At 38.3% G+C, this 21,809-nt stretch overlaps 4 protein-coding genes, 1 long non-coding RNA gene and 1 pseudogene across 8 annotated transcripts in view; 2 read left to right on the top strand and 4 right to left on the bottom strand.

Moving 5' to 3' along the window:
- Positions 1–17,221, bottom strand: part of LOC136262929 (uncharacterized) — a 100,923-nt gene extending 83,702 nt beyond the window's left edge. For 2 of the 4 annotated variants that reach the window (XM_066057348.1, XM_066057352.1), the window contains exons 1-4: positions 17,021–17,221; positions 16,703–16,913; positions 16,491–16,650; positions 16,264–16,368 (exon numbers count right to left, since the gene is read on the bottom strand). In XM_066057348.1, the coding sequence (XP_065913420.1) occupies positions 16,264–16,274 (11 nt within the window). In that variant the 5' untranslated portion in view covers positions 16,275–16,368; positions 16,491–16,650; positions 16,703–16,913; positions 17,021–17,221. The remainder of the gene's footprint in view (positions 1–16,263; positions 16,369–16,490; positions 16,651–16,702; positions 16,914–17,020) is intronic. The other 2 variants (XM_066057349.1, XM_066057350.1) reach the window with 2 other exon arrangements.
- LOC136262928 (uncharacterized) lies at positions 868–8,123 on the bottom strand. The gene is made up of 4 exons (XM_066057346.1): positions 8,042–8,123; positions 2,454–2,505; positions 1,779–1,903; positions 868–1,733 (listed from the first exon to the last, which is right to left on the bottom strand). The coding sequence occupies exons 1-4, from the start codon at positions 8,044–8,046 to the stop codon at positions 1,466–1,468; spliced, it is 450 nt and encodes a 149-aa protein (XP_065913418.1). The 5' UTR covers positions 8,047–8,123; the 3' UTR covers positions 868–1,465.
- On the top strand, positions 6,781–7,920 carry LOC136263664 (uncharacterized; annotated as a pseudogene).
- Positions 8,168–12,649, bottom strand: LOC136263663 (uncharacterized). The gene is made up of 15 exons (XM_066058301.1): positions 12,003–12,649; positions 11,475–11,599; positions 11,245–11,370; positions 10,956–11,099; positions 10,699–10,908; positions 10,459–10,639; positions 10,120–10,365; positions 9,975–10,040; positions 9,423–9,908; positions 9,304–9,360; positions 8,745–9,215; positions 8,623–8,685; positions 8,444–8,494; positions 8,261–8,388; positions 8,168–8,185 (listed from the first exon to the last, which is right to left on the bottom strand). The coding sequence occupies exons 1-15, from the start codon at positions 12,112–12,114 to the stop codon at positions 8,168–8,170; spliced, it is 2,484 nt and encodes an 827-aa protein (XP_065914373.1). The 5' UTR covers positions 12,115–12,649.
- LOC136263662 (uncharacterized) lies at positions 12,611–13,414 on the top strand (the record flags this gene model as incomplete). Its single annotated transcript, XM_066058300.1, has 2 exons — positions 12,611–12,668; positions 12,780–13,414. Coding segments are annotated over exons 1-2 (693 nt in total), but the record flags the coding sequence as incomplete, so codon positions are not given.
- Positions 14,979–15,840, bottom strand: LOC136262931 (uncharacterized). The gene is made up of 3 exons (XR_010704393.1): positions 15,767–15,840; positions 15,191–15,255; positions 14,979–15,131 (listed from the first exon to the last, which is right to left on the bottom strand). It is a non-coding gene; the product is annotated as an uncharacterized lncRNA (long non-coding RNA).
- Positions 17,222–21,809: the final 4,588 nt, after the last annotated feature.

Below are 21,809 nucleotides of genomic sequence, written 5' to 3'. Positions count from 1 at the left end.
TGAGGGCCATGGGGAGCCCAAACTTGGCCTCTGGATTCCAATCGTCTTCTTACTCCATTTTATACCCGTATATTAAGACCACCATCCACCCCCACCCTCCCACCCTATTACTATCACCTGTGATATTATTACCCACTCGAGAAAAGCTGCCCAAAACAGAGCTAATTTTGGGTATCAGAAATGTATACACCCACTCAGTGATAGCTAGTAAATAGATGCATACTTGGTGCAAATTTTGCTTGCACAGCTGTAGGCACTGGGAAGTTATTACACAATGATTACTTAAAATCGCCATATCTCCTAACGAAGTTTTGTGCGTCGAAGCCGGGTTTTGTCAAATTCAGTCACATATCAATAAAATGGTAGAATTGCCCAGTCCTATAGTAGACGGTACTGTTTGTATGTTGTTACTCCTTGTTCACTAATCTACCACTGCATGTATTAGTTATTAGCATCAATGAACACAATTCCAATCCTAACTATTATCTTGGGTCTTACTGTTATAAGTAAATCTGTTTGTTTTCACTGGTATCATCATACTTTATACGTAAGTATATTTTGTGTGGCAGGATAAATGTGCCAATGTGTTACTGTATTTTCCATACAGTATTATACCATATGACCATTTAATCACATAACATCTGTACTGTATCTACCATACAGTGTAGCATTTTGATACTATTTAGAAACATCTATCAATATCATAGTGCTTATTGATTATTTATAATAATAATGCTAAAACCACCACATTTGTATTATATCCCTTTGTGAAGTCCCAATGATACCAAGTAGATAGAATATTAGCATACACTAAGTACCATTAGTCTCTTTTTAGAATTAATTTAATAATATATGTATAGCCACTAAATGCACACATCATCACAAATATAGCAAATTAACGGACAAATATAGCTATGGTCATACCAGTTTTACGTGTACTGCTAGAAATAGAAGATGGGAGCTGGCAATCAGCCCATCGACATTCACGTGGATTTGTTAGCGTATATCCTGAGCCATATGTGACACAATTACAATGATGATTGGTGGGTGATGATTTATCAAAGTTGAGACCAAATATTCCAGAAAAATGTACAGATGGTGCTGGTGGTACTCCATTGCTGCTTGCTGTACACTGATCTACCACCTTCTTAGCATCGAGTAGTATACCTCCTGTCCAGTGGTAATCAATATTGCGATTGAAATAACCTTTATATGCATAAACTATTGTTCCTTTGTGATATGCTACTATCATTTGTTCAGTGGGGTTGAAACGAGTTTTGTTAGGCACATTACACCATTCCTGATGACTAGCATCCTTGACACAAGGTTGATTGTAGTCAGAGTAGTAGAACATCTTAGTATAAAGTGGATTGTACTTCATGTAGGTGTGTTGCCAAACAAGCGTCCATCCTCCACCATCAATTGTCATATCACATGGAAATGCATGGCTAATTGACAGCACAAATCATGACAGAGTGACATGCTGAACTGAAACGTGTAGAAGGCATAGTGTAGAGACAACCATTTGTGTGTTCACTAATATCATATTGCAATCTGATTCAGGTAATGATTGAGAGAATGCTGTAACAACAAAGTGCATGCACACCTGCATATCCTGTGCCCAGTATACTCCACTTTCAAGAGATCTGGTACAATCAGTAGACAATGCTTCTTTAATTTGTTTGCAATTTGTGGCACTAAGTTCCTTAGTTTTTCCAGTGGATGGTGACAACCTGTATAAGTTTTGTTGAAGTCACTTTTATGGGTAGTTGACTTACTCAAATGGGGTCCATGTTGTACTTTTACATATCCAAATGACTAAAGGATTAGCTGGATTGTAAACATTTTCTCCTTCATTATCACTAGTACACTGTTTAGCAGGAGTAGTAGTGGCAATGGAACGCTGCAAGTATTAAAAACACGAAAGAATTATTGATTGCTGTGTCACATTTTTGCACTAGTATTTAAGCTATAGTCATGTGCCCCACATGCACTTAATAGATGCACACTGGTGAATCAGCACTATATCATGCATATGTGACTGCATTTGCACAATGAATATGGTTGCTTGCAAGCATGTGCACGTGTTTATACTGTACTAGCAATTCCTGCACACAAATTAGTGAACATAGTTTCTCTTGCACAGTCAAATTACTTTTTTCACAAACTGAATCCTAGGCACATATCTTGCAGATTATATGTGTGGATTCTCTGCAGCCTATTGGGTGCAATAGTATGTAGCTAGGGCACATGACCAGCTTAAACAGTGCAAACATGAGGCACTGCGAATGGTCTTAGCTCTAACTATTTATTGTAAGAGGATTAATTCTAACTACAGTACTACACACACAATTTAAAGTGGTGTAAGATCAAAGAATGATATCATACTGTAATGAGTGATGTGTGCACTTACTATATATATACCTGTGTGCGTGGTGTGTCTATATACTTACCTTAGTAATGTTTGATAGAGCATTTCTATGTAGCTCAAGCGTGACAGCTTGGCTGCAATTAAGTGCATGTAAATAAATATAACAGTACAGAGACATAACATAAGCACTTATTTCTTATTTCCCTTAACAATCCCTTAGCACTTATTGTAACATGTTTAGGAGCATAGCCAGAATGTTTTTTAAAAAGAGAGGTTTCCAAATGTTTAGTAGCATCAAAAAGATACATATGTACTCTTGGTTATTGTATGTGACTTACATACTGCTACCTGGTAGTATGTAAGTCACAAATGCATACACAGGCCTTGTTTTGAAAACCCATGCACAGTGTTGGGCAAGTTACTTTGTAAAAGTAACTAGTTACATATTACTTGCAACTGAACTATTTAGTTACAGTTACATATTACCCATAAAATAAAGTAACTGTAATATTATATTACTTTGTGTCCACAGCCTTAAACTTTCACGTGTGAAACTACCACCTTATCACGTGACATGATTGCGTTGTTGGACAATATGCGAATCTTGGTTATAAGTAAGAAGCTGGTGAATAAGCTTCATTCAGTAGGCCTCGTTACTTCGTTGTGGCTAGGCGTTACTCAGAGGATAACTAACGAGATTAGTAACTTCGTTACTTGTAGTAATAATATTACGTAATATTAGACTCGTTAAAGTAACTATATTACTTAGGTAACGCGTTACATTTGTAAGTAAAGTAACTTGCGTTATATTACCTGTTTTTATAGCGTATTTCGTTATATTACTTTGTTACCACAAAAGTAATAATATGACGTAACACGTTACATACTCCCAACACTGGGGGCCATACAGTTGTTGATGTATTGAGCTACAGTTCTGGTAGTGGCCATTTAATTTGATTGCAGTAGTTTGAAGGGTTAATTGATAGGGCTGTAAAGCACGCCGAGAATGCATGGCATACTTCTTCAAGAAAAAAGATTGAATAACCATTGTCAAGCACTACGATAGTTGTGTATAGTAGGGACCACAAAGGAGTAGGCGTGGCCTATGAAATAATATCACCCAAAAAACAGCCTCAATTTCCAGTAACAACGATCAGGCAGTATTGGTTAGGTGAAACTAAGCCCAAACAAGCTTTCAGATTAATCCGAAACGCTTTCAACAAGTTGCTACGGAATTTTAAAAATAATTAATTTTATTTAACGGAATTTTTTACTGACTGAGTAAGTAACTGACTGATGCCTTCAGACAAGCGTAACTCCATAACGGCTAAGGCTACGGGCTTGATTTTTTCTCTGTTCGACGTCACTTTGGCCTGACAGGTGCCTTTTGGCATACCGTAGTACATACAATGCATTCTTCATGGACTTACCAGTGTCCTCCTTTGTATCCCATTCATCTTCATATCAAAACTCATGTCAAATTAACCCATACATTACAATTTTCCGTAAAATATCATTATGCGTAAAATCAATGTACAGCAGCCTATGGAGTTAAGTTAGTTTTAAGTTACATTATTCATCATAACTCTGGTTCTTAAGGTGGTATCAAAATTGTTCGGCCGCCATTACACACGGATAACACTCCTCTATCTGATAGTGACAAAATTTATTCGAAGCTAAAGTGTTTCCAGCTTGCAAATTTACAACAAACGATGGTAAATATCAACTGACACAATACAAAATCCATTGGAGAGCAAATCACGAATTTCGCGTTCTAATTAAATAACGGCATCACGCCGTTACCATGGCGATTACGAGTTTTGTTTGGCCGGAATCGGATAGAGCAATTCATAAGGAGTTGAATGATACCAAGTTTTATGGTATTTGATCGTGTCTGGTGCTTGCAATTATTGAATATACAAAATGATGTAGTCTCACGTAGCCAGACCTTTTTCTTTCTTTTGTGTGGGGGCTGGAAAGAAAAGGGTCTGGTGAACATCGTCTTTGGCCTATCCCGAGATTGTGGGGATTCTACTGCGCAGTTTCTGGATTGTTTGTGGGTGCAAATGACGTGATCTGCTGCATTTGCATCCTGTTGCCATAAATATTTCAAAAGTAGCTATGGTAACAGGATTATCGATTCCAGGAGGATTTTAAAATTGATGGAAATAATTTCTATTTAGCACAGGCTTGTACAGTGCTCCCCAAGGATCTCACAAACACTTAGTTTTTAAAAATCCATCAATGGATGATGGAGTTATAAGCAATTTTATCTGTTTAAAATGGTAAAATTTTCTCCGCTTCTTTCCATTGAAAAAATTCCCCAAAATGGCACAATTGAACAAATGTTTATAACTCAGGTTTGCAAAAACTTTTCAACTTCTGTTTCCTGATATAAATACCTCAGTACATGGACTATAGTGCAACCATCATTATAAGACCCTCTCAGTAAAGGTCACCTCTGTAGAAGGCCACCTAACAGTTGCATGAATTTAGCATAATAAATGGAATAACAACTTGTACTTGGTCTGAATGCAAACACTCTGTACTAGTCACCTTCACCCAAAATACAATGTGCATGCAAAACAAGGACTTGTATTGTACATTTATAGCTGCTTATGCAGTTATTTTTACTGTTACTTTTTAACTCCTTGATAGCTACCAAAGTGACGCACCAGACAACTAGGTTATTTATGTTGCAAATTTGCTGACTTTTTGCATACTAATAATGAAAACTACATGGACAAAAATGTTGCACTTGGTGTAACTAACATGTGCTGGGCCATTTCTTGCAAAGGCAACACTACATTGTGGTAAATATATTGAAAAACTATCTTAAAATTGGCATAAAACACCACACAAACACATTTATAGCAGAAAACTAACAGCACCATCGTATTCCTAGTCCCCAGAAACCCTAGAATCGATCTAATTGTTTGATCAAACACTCGTACGGCAGTGAATTGATTGTGCCATCTTCCCAACGGAGGATTCACGGAGAAAATTTTATGCAGAATTTACGGAATTCCGGAATCGCTAACAGGATGCAAATGACGCAAATATTAGCAAATGACGCAAATTTTAGGAAATTACGTCATTCGTGCCAATCAACAATCCGGAAGCTGCGCAGTAGAATCCCCACAATCTCGGGATAACCCAACGACGATGCTATACTATGTTCACCAGACCCTTTTCTTTCCCCGCCCCCACACAAAAGAAGGAAAAGAGTCTGGCTACGCGAGACTAAAAGTGATGTTAAATGTATGGAGTTTGTATTGGAGAAATTGAAAAAGTGATCCATCCATCCTGAGAAATTTGAAAAAAATCAGTGTTTAATCAGTCCATTTCATGATCTATGGGAAGAAAACAAACAAACAAAGGACACTGGTAATGTACAATATTGCTGAGTTAGATGCATTCCACTTGAACCACCAATTGTTTTCGGTGGAACTACTTCTTATAGTTACAAGGACACCAGTATATTTTGCGAACATACCTATGTTCCGCTTATGCTTTACTAAACATTTTTCGTTATAAAACCATTCAATGGTGGAATGCATTACCATCATCTGTAACTGTCTGTATTAATTCTGCATGAGTACATGGATGTCCTTAAGCAGCACTGTAACTCACTCCTTTGATAACATTAACATGATTGTAACTATATGCATGTTTGTGTGTGTGAATGTGTGTGTGTGTGTTGTAAGTTGTTTACCTTGGTTGTCTTTGTATTGGTTATACCTTGCTTTGTTTAGTTTTGTGTGTATTATTTATGTATTGTAATGTGTCCCTTCGGGCAAGGAAGAACGGCTGTAGCCGATTGCTCGGAGGTTAAATATATAAATCAATCAATCAATCTGATAAAATGATTACTGGCTATAAATTTGATTTAGCCATTTTGATTTTACAAATCCCAATAGCATGTTTTGATATGTTTGCTGACAGCGAAAAGTGTCGATTTGGCGATAGCACGTGATGGCTTCTCTTTGAAATGGAAATCGTCCGTATTTGTCACAGTGGCTATTTTAATATCAGAGGTGCTTTTCAAACAGTTCTTGATTCATACTGCTGTGTAACGGGTTGAACATAGCCGACAACGAAGAGTAATGGATACTTCACTTTTCAGACGATAATTGATATAACTGGGGCGCACGGCACCATTTCTTTCGGTGTGCGTGCCAGAGGTGCTTTTCGAACAGTTCTTGATTCGAAATGCTGCGTAACGGGTTGAACATAGCTGACAACGAAGCGTAATGGATACTTCACTTTTCAGACGATAATTGGGGCACTCGGCACCATTTCAGATGCAGTATGCGTGGGTTCACCAGTCCATAGATCAAGACTCACGGTAGTGAGTCACGCGGCCAAGAAACTACGTTGCTTAAAGGTGGATATGACCAATGCATTTAATGAGTGTAGCTGGGATTCCTTTCTATCACGCTGTCGATCTGATCTCCCGGAATTGTTTAGCTGGGTGCAGTGGTCTTACTGCTGCATTGGGGGAACTACGTACGTTTTGGCCCCCACCGGATTGCATCCTCAACTGGCGTACAGCAGGGTGATCCCCTTGGACCATTACTGTTTTCCCTTGTCCTTATTGATTTATTGTCCAGTGTTACTTTCCCAGCTGGACTGGCTTTTCAGTTATGGTACTTGGATGACGGAACCCTGGTGGGTACGCGCTCCAGCCTTGCCTCTTTTTTGCAAATGCTTGTACAGCGGGGTCCGCGAGTTTTGGTCTCTACCCTAATTTATCTAAATGTGAGGTCTTTTGGCCTTCTGGTAATCAGTCGTTTCCGGAGTTTCCATCATCTGTGACCCGTATTTCGTTGTTGCAAGAGGAAGGAGCTGCCTTTCTTGGTTCCCCTGTGTGGGGATCCTCTGATTATTTCTTGTCATTTGTTGGCAAGGCTGTTGATAAGGTGGCTTCTCTTCAGGACCGTCTTGGGGGTTTGGGGAACCCTCAAGTTGAACTCCATCTTCTCCGAAGTTGTCTGGGTGTTTGTAAACTTAATCATCTCTTGCGTACTATTTCCCCAAATTGTGTTATTTCTCAACTTGAACGTTTTGATTATAATATTCGATCTGCTTTAGGTCGTATTTGCAAATCTTCTATATCTGACTTATCTTGGCTGCAGGCCACTCTACCATGTTCTATGAGAGGATTGGGTTTGCGTGAAGCTACCATTACCTCTTCAGCAGCCTTTTTAGACTCTTGTTTCAGCTCCCAAGAATTGTGTTATTGTCTGCTCCAGTCTTTTAGTGGGGGTCCTGACGTGTTTCCTTCCATCCCGGATCAGGATGCTGCTGTTCTATACCATATGCGTATTTTGTACCATACGCGTATGGTACGAAATTTCGTACCGTACGCGTACGGTATGTACCATACGCGTACGGCTATACCATACGCGTATGGTACGTACCGTATGCGTATGGCCATATTTACTCACTTCTGGAGTATCCTTTCCATCACTTACACGCATGCACCACTATAGGTTAAGAACCTGAGCGAAACTAAATCTTCGATTGAAACGGGACAAATACCTTAGGTAGCGAAATACTGGGATGGCTATAACTAGAAATGAAAGATTGCAATGGGTAACTAGAGCATATTTCAAAAAGGCAAGCAATACACTGGGATTTTACACAGAAATTTCAAAAATTGTCTACCTCATATCAAAAGCTCATCATTATTGGTGGTACCAATCATATAGGATGCGGATGCACAGTAGCTATGGTATCCACATCTTCACTATATCAACAAGATTGAAAAATTCAGACATTCAGCTAAATTTGTTATTCATGGCATACCGGCTAGTATGCCATGAATAACATAAAACTTCAGAATTTTATGTTAACACACAACATAAAACTTCAGAATTTTCTTACCTCATCAGCAACCCATGCATTTCTAAGAATTAGAGAGAGGAATGATTTATCAAATAGTTTGTAATGGCCAATTTTAGCCTCCAAAAGCCACTGTGCTGGAAGCCTACGTATTCTTTCTAATTGTTCTTCTGTTTGAACAGCCATACATAATAAGACAAATAGATAAACAATAAGCTTGCTTACTGGTGCAGTTCTTGGCAACATTTCTGGTGGGCTCTTCCTCTTGTTTGACAGCTGTAAGCAAAACATTTGTAAGTGTATGTGCATCAGGAAAATGTGAATATATATTATATAAATATATATATATATAGGCATGCTACTTTTAGATTTGTTGCGTATGTGTGTGGGCTTTACAAACTAACCTAATTTATTATCCGCATCCTCAAAAGACTCATTTGAAGGGTACCAAATTGTACCAGTTGCTCCTATACAAAAAGAATTTTAAAGTGTTAAAGTATTGTGCAGCATGCAGCAATATACTTACTCTGTTTATGAATCTCAAAGTAATCTATCAAAAGATTGGCTACTACTGGGTTTTCTTCTCTCAATAACTTTATAACATAGCTTTCTGCAGTTGAGTCATTCATAATATCTTCATACAATTCTGTACCATATTCCCTGATGATACGGTCAGGAACTGCTTCCTTGTACTTCTGGCAAAGCTTAGCCAGGACTTCAGAGTCTTCATAACTTGCAACAACATAACAATGTAAAAAGGACGATGGAAGCATACATCTGAAATTGTCAGACAAGTGTTGGTAGAGAGGGCCAATTGGTTTAGCAGAAAAATGTGGATGTTTGTCAATGATATTTTGCATCTTCTGACTGATTTTGATAGAACGTTGATGGGTGTAAGAATCTCCTACCAATTCATTATCACCTTTAAAGTCATCATCTATAATACCATTTTCAACTCTTATTCCATCATCTCTATTGCCATCTTCATCTTTAAAGTCTGCAAAGGTAAAACATAAAATTGACTCTAGTATATTTTAAATCAATATCATGACAGCAGTCATGTAATAATTATAGCTTACACATACCATTGGATGATTCACAAGTGGCACTTGAATCCTTCTCCAAACAAATAGATGTAAGATCTATGATGTACATGCATAAAATTAAAGTTATTTAGTGGTGCCGTTGCAAATTGTATAAATACCTTGATTGGTGCATTGCTTTCCTCCATGGCATCTTGTGCTGCACTTTATTCTTGACTTGAAGCATTTACACCTGTTGGTGCTGCAGCCAGATTTACATTTGCAAACTGAGACATCATTTTCTCTACAATTGAATTTTTTTGCTGCCTCTCTTAATGTTATTGTGTGATCTTCTGAGTCTTCATCTGTTTGAGCTACTATGGTATCATACTTCTCAAGTTCATCAGATCGAAATTGTCGGCTTAACACTCCATGCTCTGTTTTCACTTTGTAAAAATCTCCTGATGTTTTAATGATTACTCCTGGGATTCTTGACATGTCACACGGACCCCTGTCTTGTGATGGCACTCTGACTGTGACTGATTCTCCTTTTTCAAACTGTACACATTTCACTTTTTTTGAAGCATTGTACTTAGATGCCATCTTCTCTGCTGCATCCAATAAACGTTTCTGAGTCTTGTGACGAATGTTTTCATGACGAGTAACTGCTATAATGTTATAATCATGAACCTTTGTGCTCTGCTGTATAATTTGTTTAGGTGTACAATAGTTACCTGGTGTGATGGAGCTATTATCACCAGCAGAAATTAAGCCACCCTCATCTGCAATGGTGCTGGTAGCTGTCCAATGGTGTTATATAATAATACACATACACAATGCAAATTACATTGCATGACGTTTTAACATAGCATTACATACCTGCCTTGATTGTCTCAGGATCAACAGCTGTCACAGTTTTTGGATCCTCAGATGCATCAATGTCTGAATCATTACCATTTATTGCTTTGTCCCCAAAGTCATCTTCTTCACTGGCACTGTTTTGACCATCACTGTCCTCCTCTGCTAAAATAATACCCGAAACTGGCTCTGAAGATGGGTCTATCCCAAAAACCACATTGTAAGGAGTAGTCTTCAGGGTAGCATGATTCTGAGTATTCATTGTAACTACATAAGATTAGACATGTCCATTATAAAGCCATATATCACGTATAGACAACCTATTCTGATGATGCTAAGTAATATCATGTGAACACTTACATTGAATCCTAGGAATCAATTTAACCCACTCCTTAGTCTTGAGTTGACACATTAAAGACTGCAACATGTGCTTCATTGTTCCATTAGCTTGTTCTACACATCCATTGGATTGTGGGTGCCTCGGCCTTCCTCTAATCACAATTGCTTGTTGAGACCACTGCTTAACCATCTGATGGAATATCTAAAAACACAAAAATATAACCACCATATAGTACTAGTTATGATGAACCTACACTGTACCTCATTGTCAAACTCCCTTCCATTATCAGATTGCAAAATCTTGGGAACGCCAAGATAAGCAAATACAAAACGCTCTATACAGTCAATAGTCTCTTGAGCACACTTTCTTCTTTGAGCCCATAATATAGAGAATTTACTGAAATGGTCCTTGTAGTGACCAATCCAATTGTATGCTCCATCAGAACAACTTCTCATGTCAACCAAGTCAACCTAATTGTAACAATTTTAAGACAGTTAAGCACTACAGCTATACTTACCTGTCCTCTAAGATGAAAACATTTGGTGATAATAGGTTTGAGTGGTGCTTTTGTTAGCTGTGGCTTTTTACATGCACAGGTTGGACATAATTTACAGTACTCCCTCACACACGATCTTGGAATACCATCATAATTTCTAGACACCTAATATGAAGACAGAATGCTGAGTCATATGTATGTATGTATGTAGTATTGTCTACATACAACATAAAATAGATACATATATAGCTGTTGTGAAATCACAGTGAAATCAAAAAGCAACTAAATATTCCTGGGAAATAATACTCACCATTTCAAAGGTTTTTTGAACACCTGAATAACCACTTCCTTTTTCATGTACTGACTGAATAACATCAAACATCTCATCACAATGTACCACCCTTCTAAAGCCCCCAAATACTGAGTTGATATTGGCCTTAATGGTAAAGAATGTGGCATGCATAATATTATTAATATTGCCATCAATATTGTAAATTTAACTGTCCAGGTCTATAGCAACAGTAGACAGCTATATTATACCTTCTCAGGTTTGCTAACAGGTGTAACAAGCAACTGTGTCAATCCATATGATCCATAATCCTTTAGCTGGAACCTTTTCTCTTTTACATATTGTCGAAATCTAGCAGATGCAATATCATCTGCTTCTGTGTAAAATAATTGGAAGTGACAAATCAGAATCATTAATAGTATATGATATGTGTGCATGTATTAATCAGTAAAGGGTATGCAAGCATAATAGGATGATGCTTTTAAAAACAATCATCTAGAAAAGACTGAATGTTCTAATAATAAACTTCGGCACAAAAAGGCTAAAAAGCTAGCAGTACTTTATAATTTTATGTACTATACTTGCACGAATCTCTAAGTGTGAAGTGATATAGCCCCCTCCCTTCTCTATATATGGTTACAGTAGCTGCGTAGTACATAAAGGCTAGTAGCTCTTGTGTATGACCTTGTACATACTGAGGTACATAGCTACACACGAAACTACACAGCTATTCCAAGGCGGAACAGAGTACAAAGAGGTATAGCTTAACATGGTTGTACCTTGCAACAGATATCGTCTGATCAGGTCAAACCTTTCTTTACTTAATAGCGTTGATGGCTTGGCTCCAACTTCCAAAAGAAACGCTTGGAATCTTTCCTTAGCATGCTCCATAAGCACAAACTTCTATGATTGCAGCCAGTAATCTTTGCCGCTTGTTAATACATTCACGTGTAGAATACAGAGCTTTGTGAGAGATTTTCAAGATCACGTGAAATTTACCGCATGCGCATCTGAGAGATTTTGAGGATCTGAGAGATTTTAAGACCGGATCCCGTTAACATTACTACAGACTTGAAAGATTTACCGCAAGTACACAGAGACTAAAGAGCATTTTGATCTCAGAAAGGTAGCTACCACATGCATGAGAGATTTTTAGTAGCGATCACATGATTAACATATTTTGTTTGTCTTTGTATTGGTTACTTTGTTTGTCTTTGTAACACAGCAGCGCCACCTTCAGCCTAACCTATAGCTAGCTGAGATATAAATTCCTAGCTTACATGACTGTGCTCCACTGTGGCTAGCTAGCATCATACCTGTTATTGTATAGCTAATAGTATTTCAAACTATATACTCATATGGTATGGGATTGCTATACCATACGCGTATGGTACGCATTCTTGTACCATACGCGTATGGTATAACCATACGCGTATACGCGTATGGTATGTACCATACGCGTATGGTACGAAATACGCATATGGTATAGAACACTGCTACCTCAATTCTGCTGCCCTTTATTAACAGTGATTCCCTTCCTGATCTTATCCATCCAGCTTGTGGGCAGCATGTTTTCCAACATGAACTTGATATTGCTCGTCAGACCCTTTTGCTTAATTCACGTACCATTCGGGACCAAGCCAGAATTCGTTCAATTTCTGCTGACCCCTGTACCAGTTCATGGCTTCGGGCCATTCCTTGTGATTCTTTAGGCCTATCCATGTCCTCACAGGAGTTTGTCTGTTCTCTTCGATACTGGCTTGGTGTCCCTCTCTTTTCTGCCACTTCTCCAGTTCGCTGCCCATGTGGTAGTGTTGTTGATCAATTTGGTGATCATCTGCTGGGCTGTGGACATGAACCCATGCGTATACGTAGGCACGATGCTTTATGTGATGTGATATATCATGCTTTACTTCAAGACAACACTGGTTGCCGTAAAGAGCAACGGTGTGCTGGTTCCCGATTGGATCGCCCGGGTGATGTTTTTCACCCTGACTTTGTGCATGGGAAGCCTGCGTACTTCGATGTTACTGTGCGTTGTCCATTACAAGAATCTCTGTTGGGTCGGTCTGCAGTTTCAGCAGGTGTGGCTGCTGCTAAGGGAGAAGAAGATAAGGATGCTCACCATGATGAGCTTGTACAGGCTGCTGGAGGTGTTTTTGTCCCCCTGGTGGTTGAGTCCTTGGGTTTGTGGTCTACTGCTAGTCGTCCTGTCTTGCAGGATATTGCTTTGAGGACAACCACACTGTTAAAATGAAGAGTAACCACAACTCTCAAGGAGTTCCCAGTGTAGGGAGGATTTAACACCCCTGGAGAGTAACCATTACTCTAAAGGAGTAACTGGGGAGTAACACATGCTCTGAAGGTGGTGTCACTTACTCTTCAGAGTAATGGTTATTCTCTTCAGAGTGTTGGTTACCCTCCATGGGGTGTTAAATCCTCCCTACACTGGGAACTCTTCAGAGTGGTGGTTACTCTTTATTTTTAACAGTGCACCAGGAGTGGCATTTCTCGTGGCCTAGCATACCGCCATCTGCTAGAGCAACTCTCTGTTTGTCTGTGGCGCCACAATTCCCGGACATTTTTACATCTATTTAGCCTGTTGCCTGGCAGTCCTTTGTGGGAGTTGAACTCTGTTTCATGCTCCCAATCCCTGCAGTTTGGTCAGTAAACTGCAGGGCTTTCTTGTTAAGGCCCCTGTATGGGGGTTTTGCTGTGTGTATGCTGGTGGTCCATGCAGTGTTTTTGTAGGTCTGTGTAGGCTCTGTAGGTTTAGCTGCTTTTTCTTTCTTCTGCTTTTTGTCATTTATAAATTAAATTAGGCTTAACTTCTAGCTAGAGATCAGGGAGGATGGGAGTGCCATTAGGGCCGGAATAAATAAAAAACTACAAAGCGCACGCCCAATTAAAAGACTCGCGGCCACTACTGTGAGTTATTTACGTGTAGGGCCGGTTTCGCAATATTAGTCCTAGATTATGCAACATCTCTCAATAGATTTGTATTGCGTTACGTGATAAAAAATCTTTAGGAGTCGTCATCATCATGAGTTTTCTTGCGACCTCGCTAAAATAAAAAAGTAACCATCGCAAAATAAAAAAAATAGGCGTATTTCACTTATTTCTCTACCTTATGTTACAACTACTGTCACGTTATACCAGTCAACATAGTCGTGTTTGTATAGTCCATCTAGCACTGACATTATCCAATCCTGGTTTGCCTATACGCGTATTTTCTTCAATCAAACCTCTAATCCCTACAATAACTTTTAAAGGCACGACGTGGACACAAACTCTAATGTCTGATAAACAAGTTGTGACAACGCGCTGAACCGTAAGTTCCCTAGGGATGGCGTTTTAAGCAGAAATCTTTTATATTCCATTTAGTGCCACACCCCAATGCGAGCGTTTATAAATCGCCAATTGTCTTATGGTGTGAAGAACAAAATCACTAGCGAAGGTACTTTAAGCATACTCTTCAATTCTCTATTTACATGTAATTTTTAATAGATTAACCACAAAGGCCGATAAGGTGAATACAAAAGGTAACAAGCCTTTAGGGGTTACCACCTCTATGTAGTGTTTACCATGTAGCTTGTGTTGTGGCTTTCATTAAGTATTATGCACACATAAATGGTGCAACAAAATTTTGTAATGGATTGCTCGAATGTGGTTGGTGGTGTTGTGGCTCGAATGTGGTTCGTGGTTTGCCAGTGACCATGTATGAGTTGGGGTTGTTCCACACAACTTACACAATATTCAAATTTCATGATGGCCATGAAAATTTCTTGCCATATGGTAAACATACAACAATGTGTAACAACGTTAATCAACATCACATCAAGACTTGACTAAAAATAGTTCCAACAATAGTGATGATTTCTTGTATGTCAGCATGGCGATACTGAGACCTGTAAAAGAATAAGCAGGCACTGAAGTTAACCTTAAATTAAACACTCATGCAACTGACCTGGAACATTGGTCGCAACACCAAAAACACTTGTTTCGATATCTGATGACACAATCCAGCAGGCACTGAATTAAAAGAGAATGTATAAAAAATCAATATGCCGGGCTGTATCAATAATAGCATGGATAATCGAAATGAACAAAAATTATACCCCAGGCTAAGTGAATGAATAACATAACTGTTGGGTAAGCATGTCAAACCTGAACATTAGGACATTAGTCAAACAAAAGTACGCTATCACAACTTGGTCATAATACAATGTTTGTACCACTGGACTTCACACTGGTTGCCCAAAAATTGTGCCATTCCAGGACAACAGCATAATTATGAAACAAATAGTTACTACAACACAGAAGGCTTACTGTTGTACTGTCTACACTGAAATACCATAATTTAAAAACATAACAGGTAGGCATTAAATACAATACACTTAACATCTGGGTACTAGGAAAAAATCACTAACATCACAACATGTAAACTGACCTAGAAATTAACACCCTTGATACCACTACAGTCTACACTGGATATTTGTTTGAACCCATCAACACTATACCCGATACATCTGAGTAGACTGACCTGCAAATTCACATCACTAGTATACAGTGATAATTGATAACTACAAAAACAACAATTGCAATAATACAATTCTTCTGTACGTCAACTGACCTGAAATCCATGACACTCGATACCGAGACCTGTAAAAGAATAAGCAGGCACTGAAGTCAACCTTAAATTAAACACACATGCAAACTGACCTGGAACATCAGTCGCAACAGCAAAGACACCTGTTTCGATATCTGACGAAGCAATCCAGCAGGCACTGAATTAAAAAGAGAATGTGCAAAAAATCAATATGCCAGGCTGTACCAATAAAGGATGGATAATCAAAATGAACAAAAAATATATATCCCATATGCAGGTTAAGTGAGTAACATAACTGTTGGGTAAGCATGTAAACCAGAACATTAGGTCATTGGTCAAACAAAAGTACGCTATCACAAACTGGTCGCTGATAATTGATAACTACAAAAACAACAATTGCAATAATACAATTCCTCTGAACGTTAACTGACCTGAAATTCATGACACCTGTATCTTTGTTCTTGCATGGTCTCAACTTACATATGTACCATGATCACATTCAACTGCTAGTGGATAAACCAGTATGACCAGATGGCCTGCAAAAACCAACAAGCAGGTGTTAAATACAATACACTTAAAGCCTGGAATATGAAAAATATTATATAAGCATTATTCCACACTGATATAGTAATAGATTATAGGACGTTGTGGAACTTGCCTAAACGTGTAAACTTGAACATGAGGACAACTGCATAATCTGGACACTTGGAATTGTCCAATACCTGATGAACAAGTTAGTACTAATGACATTCACTTCAACATTTTATCCCAGCTGGGTGAATCTCTTGTAACTGAGTAAAAAGGTGTTTATTTTCCACCTGCAACCAAAGTTCTACATTTCGATCTGTGGTTGAGTGTACGTAAACTGACCAGGAAAATCAGTATGCCATAGCCGGGGTATGGAAATGGTTCCTTTCCTTCTGTTGTGACATTACTTACAGCTGACTGGTAAATGATCATCGATGTCCCGGTGGACCCCAACAATGAGTATATCAATAACTTCACAAGTTGGAATGAATTTCCTTTCAACATGTGGTGGAATGAATTTCCTTTCAGCATCTGGTGGACAGGTCCATAAACCCTATTGCACAAACACGGTGAATCAGTGTGTGGCGATGTGACACGTTACACAAAATTCACTCCTCTTTTCGTTAGCATTCAAGACCGGCACGATATATCATAGAGTACCTTGATCAGTATTCTTGATTCTTACTTCTTCAAGCGTTGCTCAAGCGATGTAGTTTCTCACGAGGGGCTCGAGTTTCTCATTAAAGTCGAGCCGATTAAAGTACGCCTCACCATCTAGTTACATTCTTAAACCATTCAATTTAAAACCACGTATCACGAGTGTCCGCTTAAGGTAATTAGGGACTTTCCACGAGATTTCCCCTAAATAGGTCACGTGTTAGTTGTCAATCCGGTGGATTCTGGTGGTATTATACATGGTTCAACAATGCGGTAAGTGTACATATGCTGTCAATAATTATTGTTTGTGCACTGCTAAACTAAGTTATTTTTGTGTGATAAGCATGCTTGAGGAAGGGTCTGGGGGACGACACTAATGTTTTGACAGCAGTTGATGATGTCCAGGCAAAGAACTGCGAGAAGAACTACTGTGATAGTATGATAGTAGGGAAAAATTCCCACCCCTATAGCTCAGCCTAGGGGCATTATCTACAGCTACTGTATCATGTTGCCGATATGTACATTCGGGCCTAGAATAAAGGTGAAAGTGGTAGTAAGGCTCAATCCTATTATTCTGCTGAACAGGCAAGGGAGTCTGGGACTCTGGGGGCATGCTCCCTCAGGAAAGTATAAGTACTACAACTTTTTGTTTTAATTGCTTCATCAAGTATAAAAATTTCAGTCAAAAGGTGATGATCGAGGCTCTGGTCTTATGCACTGGTTGAAGTGGTTGTATCGATACTGCACTGTGGCAACCTTTTGGGGTTAGTGCTGGCATTATCCTTGGCAATACTATTCCATCTCCCCGAGTCTTGATGATTGAGTCCTCCATTCCTTTCTCTGCTGCTCCAATCCTGAAGTTGTGACCACAGTCAAAAGGTGACGATCGAGGCTCTGGTCTTGCATCTATACTGTACTGCAACACCCTTGAGGGGTTAGTACCGGCATTGTCCATCGCAATACTGTTCCATCTCCCATATACAAGTCTTGATGGTTGAGTCCTCTATTCCTTTCTCTGCTGCTCTAATCCTGAAGTTGTGACCAAAATAATAAAAAATGGTTATAACATGATAAATGATTATGGTGATAACAATTACAAATGTATTTATAGCTGTGTAGCAACTGTAAACTAATTAGTCACTTGCAAGTTTAATTAGGTGTCTGAAGCATTTAACATGCACAGATATGAGATATATTCATCACATGCAGGCAGTAAAGATAGATTTACTCTAATAGAACAGTCATACTACACCGTAAATTCATACTTCCGAATTTACGGTGTTATGAAACAATCATTATTATGTATGGATTTTACTGAGTCTCCAAGATAATATTCTGCATTAATGTTAATTGCTCATTTCCAAAATAAATTACCTTTTAAACCAAATGTAGAGTCTATCACTGACAAAAATGAGTGATATCCACCCCAAAAACACCTTCGCTGTAAAAAAGGCACGCCCAAGAAACTACAAGTACCTGGAACCCAATGTAAAAAAACAAAAAGAAAACAGCTCAGCTGAAGTGAAAAGTAACTGGTAACTTAAAGAGCTGATATCTGAAGCGGCCAAGAATACAATTACTAAAGTTTAATCCATGCAAGAACACCTTGGCTATAAAACAGGTGTGTACATGAAAGTAACTGGCAACTGAAATGGCTGATATCTGAAGCGGCCAAGAATGAATGGTCATATACAACTAATTCAAAAATTTAACACTGAACCTTTATAATTCAGCTGTGTTCTATATTCACTCTTGCTGCATCGTAAAGTAATTTCTTTTAACTCTAATTGGCTGGTAATTTGGCCGCCTTTATACTGACTATTAAAAAAGGCGGCCAAATTACCAGCCAATTAGAGTTAAAAGAAATTACTTTACGATGCAGCAAGAGTGATATAGAACACAGCTGAATTATAAAGGTTCAGTGTTAAATTTTTGAATTAGTTGTATATGACCATTCATTCTTGGCCGCTTCAGATATCAGCCATTTCAGTTGCCAGTTACTTTCATGTACACACCTGTTTTATAGCCAAGGTGTTCTTGCATGGATTAAACTTTAGTAATTGTATTCTTGGCCGCTTCAGATATCAGCTCTTTAAGTTACCAGTTACTTTTCACTTCAGCTGAGCTGTTTTCTTTTTGTTTTTTTACATTGGGTTCCAGGTACTTGTAGTTTCTTGGGTGCACCTTTTTTACAGCAAAGGTGTTTTTGGGGTGGATAATATATACCTTGGGGGTATATAATATCTATGACCAGTCATAATTACTATTTACAAAAAAAGTTATCTAACAAACAAGTACACAGAAAAATTTGGAAATTTCAACTAGAGTAGGGACCATAACAAATCGATAAAAAGTACTGAAACAAGCTGGAGTAGTGCACGATATCAATTCACTAATTCACAGTAAAACTATAAGAAGTGTTATAGCTATCCCTACTGTGCATTTCCATTATAGTATCTTGAGCACAGTATAGGGATATAACACTTCTTATTGTTTTACTGTGAATTAGTGAATTAATATTGTGCACTATACTCCAGCTTGTTTCAGTACTTTTTATCGATGTGTTATGGTCCCTATTCTAGTTGAAATTTCCAAATTTTTCTGTGCACTTGTAATTTATAAAGATAGCTAGATTCTGGAAGTATTTTTAATCAAATAGTAAGATGAACCATAACTATCACATTAAATAAATTAACATATTTTCAAAAGAAGAGAACAACTATAACACTGAAGATAGACAATGTGTTATACTGTTTTAGTGTACTGTATTGTACTGTATATAAAGGCAAAAAAAAGAAAACTATTGTGAGATTGAATCAGGCACTCTTTTATTTATTTGATTTAATGCACAAAGAACTCAAATGTGCACTCTAAGCTCATGTATTAGCACTAGCAATGTTGCTCTGAATGAAAATTTCATTATCTAAAATTGGAATAATTTGAATCATTTTTCCTTGCACTTTTACTGACTTTAAAAGAATCTTCTTTAATATGTATAAAACTTGATTTGTGTGTTTTCCTACTTTGTAGGGACTTCTTATTCTCCCTTTGGAATCTAGATCCGTCTCCAAACAAGTAAGTATCACCAATAGTTAAATTAGTTAACTCTTGGTTTCTACGTTATTGCATATACTGCATGCTGTCAGACATACCTGTGTTCCTATTGAAAAAGCTTTAGTATAAATTTTAGAGTGAATTTCCAGCACCCCACTCCACACAGCGTATTAGTAGTCACAAATATATACACATATGCTACATATTAAGTACAGTATTGCTAACATTTGATACACTCATTACCTGAATTTCACCATGCCAAGAATGTAGATAAAGATTGTAAACTTCATCCTGTAATCAATAAACAGCAATTGTATGGGCCTAGCCTATGACAGCAACAAGTTGGCTGGTGAACTAAAGTGTTATGGAATTGTCATTTTATTATGCACAGTACATGCATTTGCTGTAGCTAGAGCTATCTTGGTATATTTTACACACTTTCTAAACTTTGTCAGACAGCCAATTTCCTCAATCAGATTTCTTCTTTGTCTTGATAAGCCAATAGTCAACTTGTTCTTCCAGTTTGTAAATCTGAGCTGCAGAAGTTCCACTGACACTTTCACTGGTACAGCAGCTTTTATACACAATTTGTATGAAAACTTACAAAGCCAGTAATTTAATCAGAAAACATACAACGTGCAAATGTATTGAATTCACAGCCATATCTGTGGACTTATTGACGTAAAATGAATCTCTTCTTAATCTCTTCTGATCGTTGTCTCTTATCTGTTGGCCAATCTCTTATAAAACTGAGTAGCAGCATCACCAATTCCACCAATAGTAGTAAAAATTAAGGGAGTAAATGAGGCATTCTCTACTTCATGAACCCGTTGTTGGTATTCACGTCTCTTTTCCTTGTCATGACGTCGGCATGCAGAGTGTAGAGGTTGATTTGAGGGTGCACTAGGGTTAAATATTCTGACATCAAAGTATGACCTCTCAAATCGTCCTCCCCAAAAACCGTTAGCTGCAATGTCAAGCCTTGTGTTATCATCACGATTAGCTGTTTTGTATTGAAGGGTCTCACCAGAAAAAGGCTGAAGGTCGGGTTCAGTGACAACATTGTTACAGACCTCGAAAAGTAAATTGGCAGTTAGATCACGCACTTCATTATGTCTCAGAGAAGGAAACCCGCCCTTTGGGCAAGACAGAGCATGTTCTATGGTAAAAGAGTGACCACAGGCACAGGAAGTAGGGCAGGCAGATGGTAGCCAATGATAGCGAAGCGCAATTGCATCACGAAAAGCAGTTTTATGAAGCACAAAATTATGCGACTTCAATGGAAGACAAGAGAGCCAATTCGATGCACCCTTCTCCTGAGCCAACATGACTGAGGAAAGCATGCTAGGAGGAAGTTCATGGAACAAGTGATTGGCAGATTGAAGTTGCTCTTGATGGCTCCTAGAGTGATACTTGGATTGCAAGTGAACCTGTGCATCAAGACAGTCACCTAGTTGATGTACCTGATCAAGCCAACGAGACCTGCATTTACTTCTACAGAGCAGGAACGCTGCTGTGACACAACAATCGAAGGATCAAACACACCAAGGCCTCCTAGCCGCACAGGCAAGGCAAATAGCTTTCTCTCAACATCACCAGGGACAGTTCGACCCAATAGACTAGGAAGGAAAACAGATTTAACAAAATGTTCAAGAGGAAGGAAAAGGTCTGTAGAACAAGAAGAAACACGAAAAAAATAGCTCCATCGGAAAGAGAGACCATGACAAAAAGCAGCATA

Source organism: Dysidea avara, chromosome 8 (assembly GCF_963678975.1).
Source record: "Dysidea avara chromosome 8, odDysAvar1.4, whole genome shotgun sequence".
In the NCBI taxonomy this organism is placed as follows: Eukaryota; Metazoa; Porifera; class Demospongiae; order Dictyoceratida; family Dysideidae; genus Dysidea; species Dysidea avara.
Note: the sequence above shows the minus strand (reverse complement) of the source record. Positions and strands in the feature narration are given on the sequence as shown.

What these genes read in the sequence shown, in the direction of transcription:
- LOC136263663 (XM_066058301.1), bottom strand. Translation starts at nt 12,114, where the DNA reads ATGGAGCATGCTAAGGAAAGATTCCAAGCGTTTCTTTTGGAAGTTGGA. An exon ending in ATTGATTCCTAGGATTCAAT is followed by an intron (nt 10,366 to 10,458) that starts GTAAGTGTTCAC and finishes AATCTTATGTAG; the next exon opens with TTACAATGAATACTCAGAAT. An exon ending in TGTTGCCAAGAACTGCACCA is followed by an intron (nt 8,389 to 8,443) that starts GTAAGCAAGCTT and finishes CTGTTCAAACAG; the next exon opens with AAGAACAATTAGAAAGAATA.
- LOC136262928 (XM_066057346.1), bottom strand. An exon ending in CTCTATCAAACATTACTAAG is followed by an intron (nt 1,904 to 2,453) that starts GTAAGTATATAG and finishes TAATACTTGCAG; the next exon opens with CGTTCCATTGCCACTACTAC. An exon ending in ACAACATGGACCCCATTTGA is followed by an intron (nt 1,734 to 1,778) that starts GTAAGTCAACTA and finishes AAACTTATACAG; the next exon opens with GTTGTCACCATCCACTGGAA.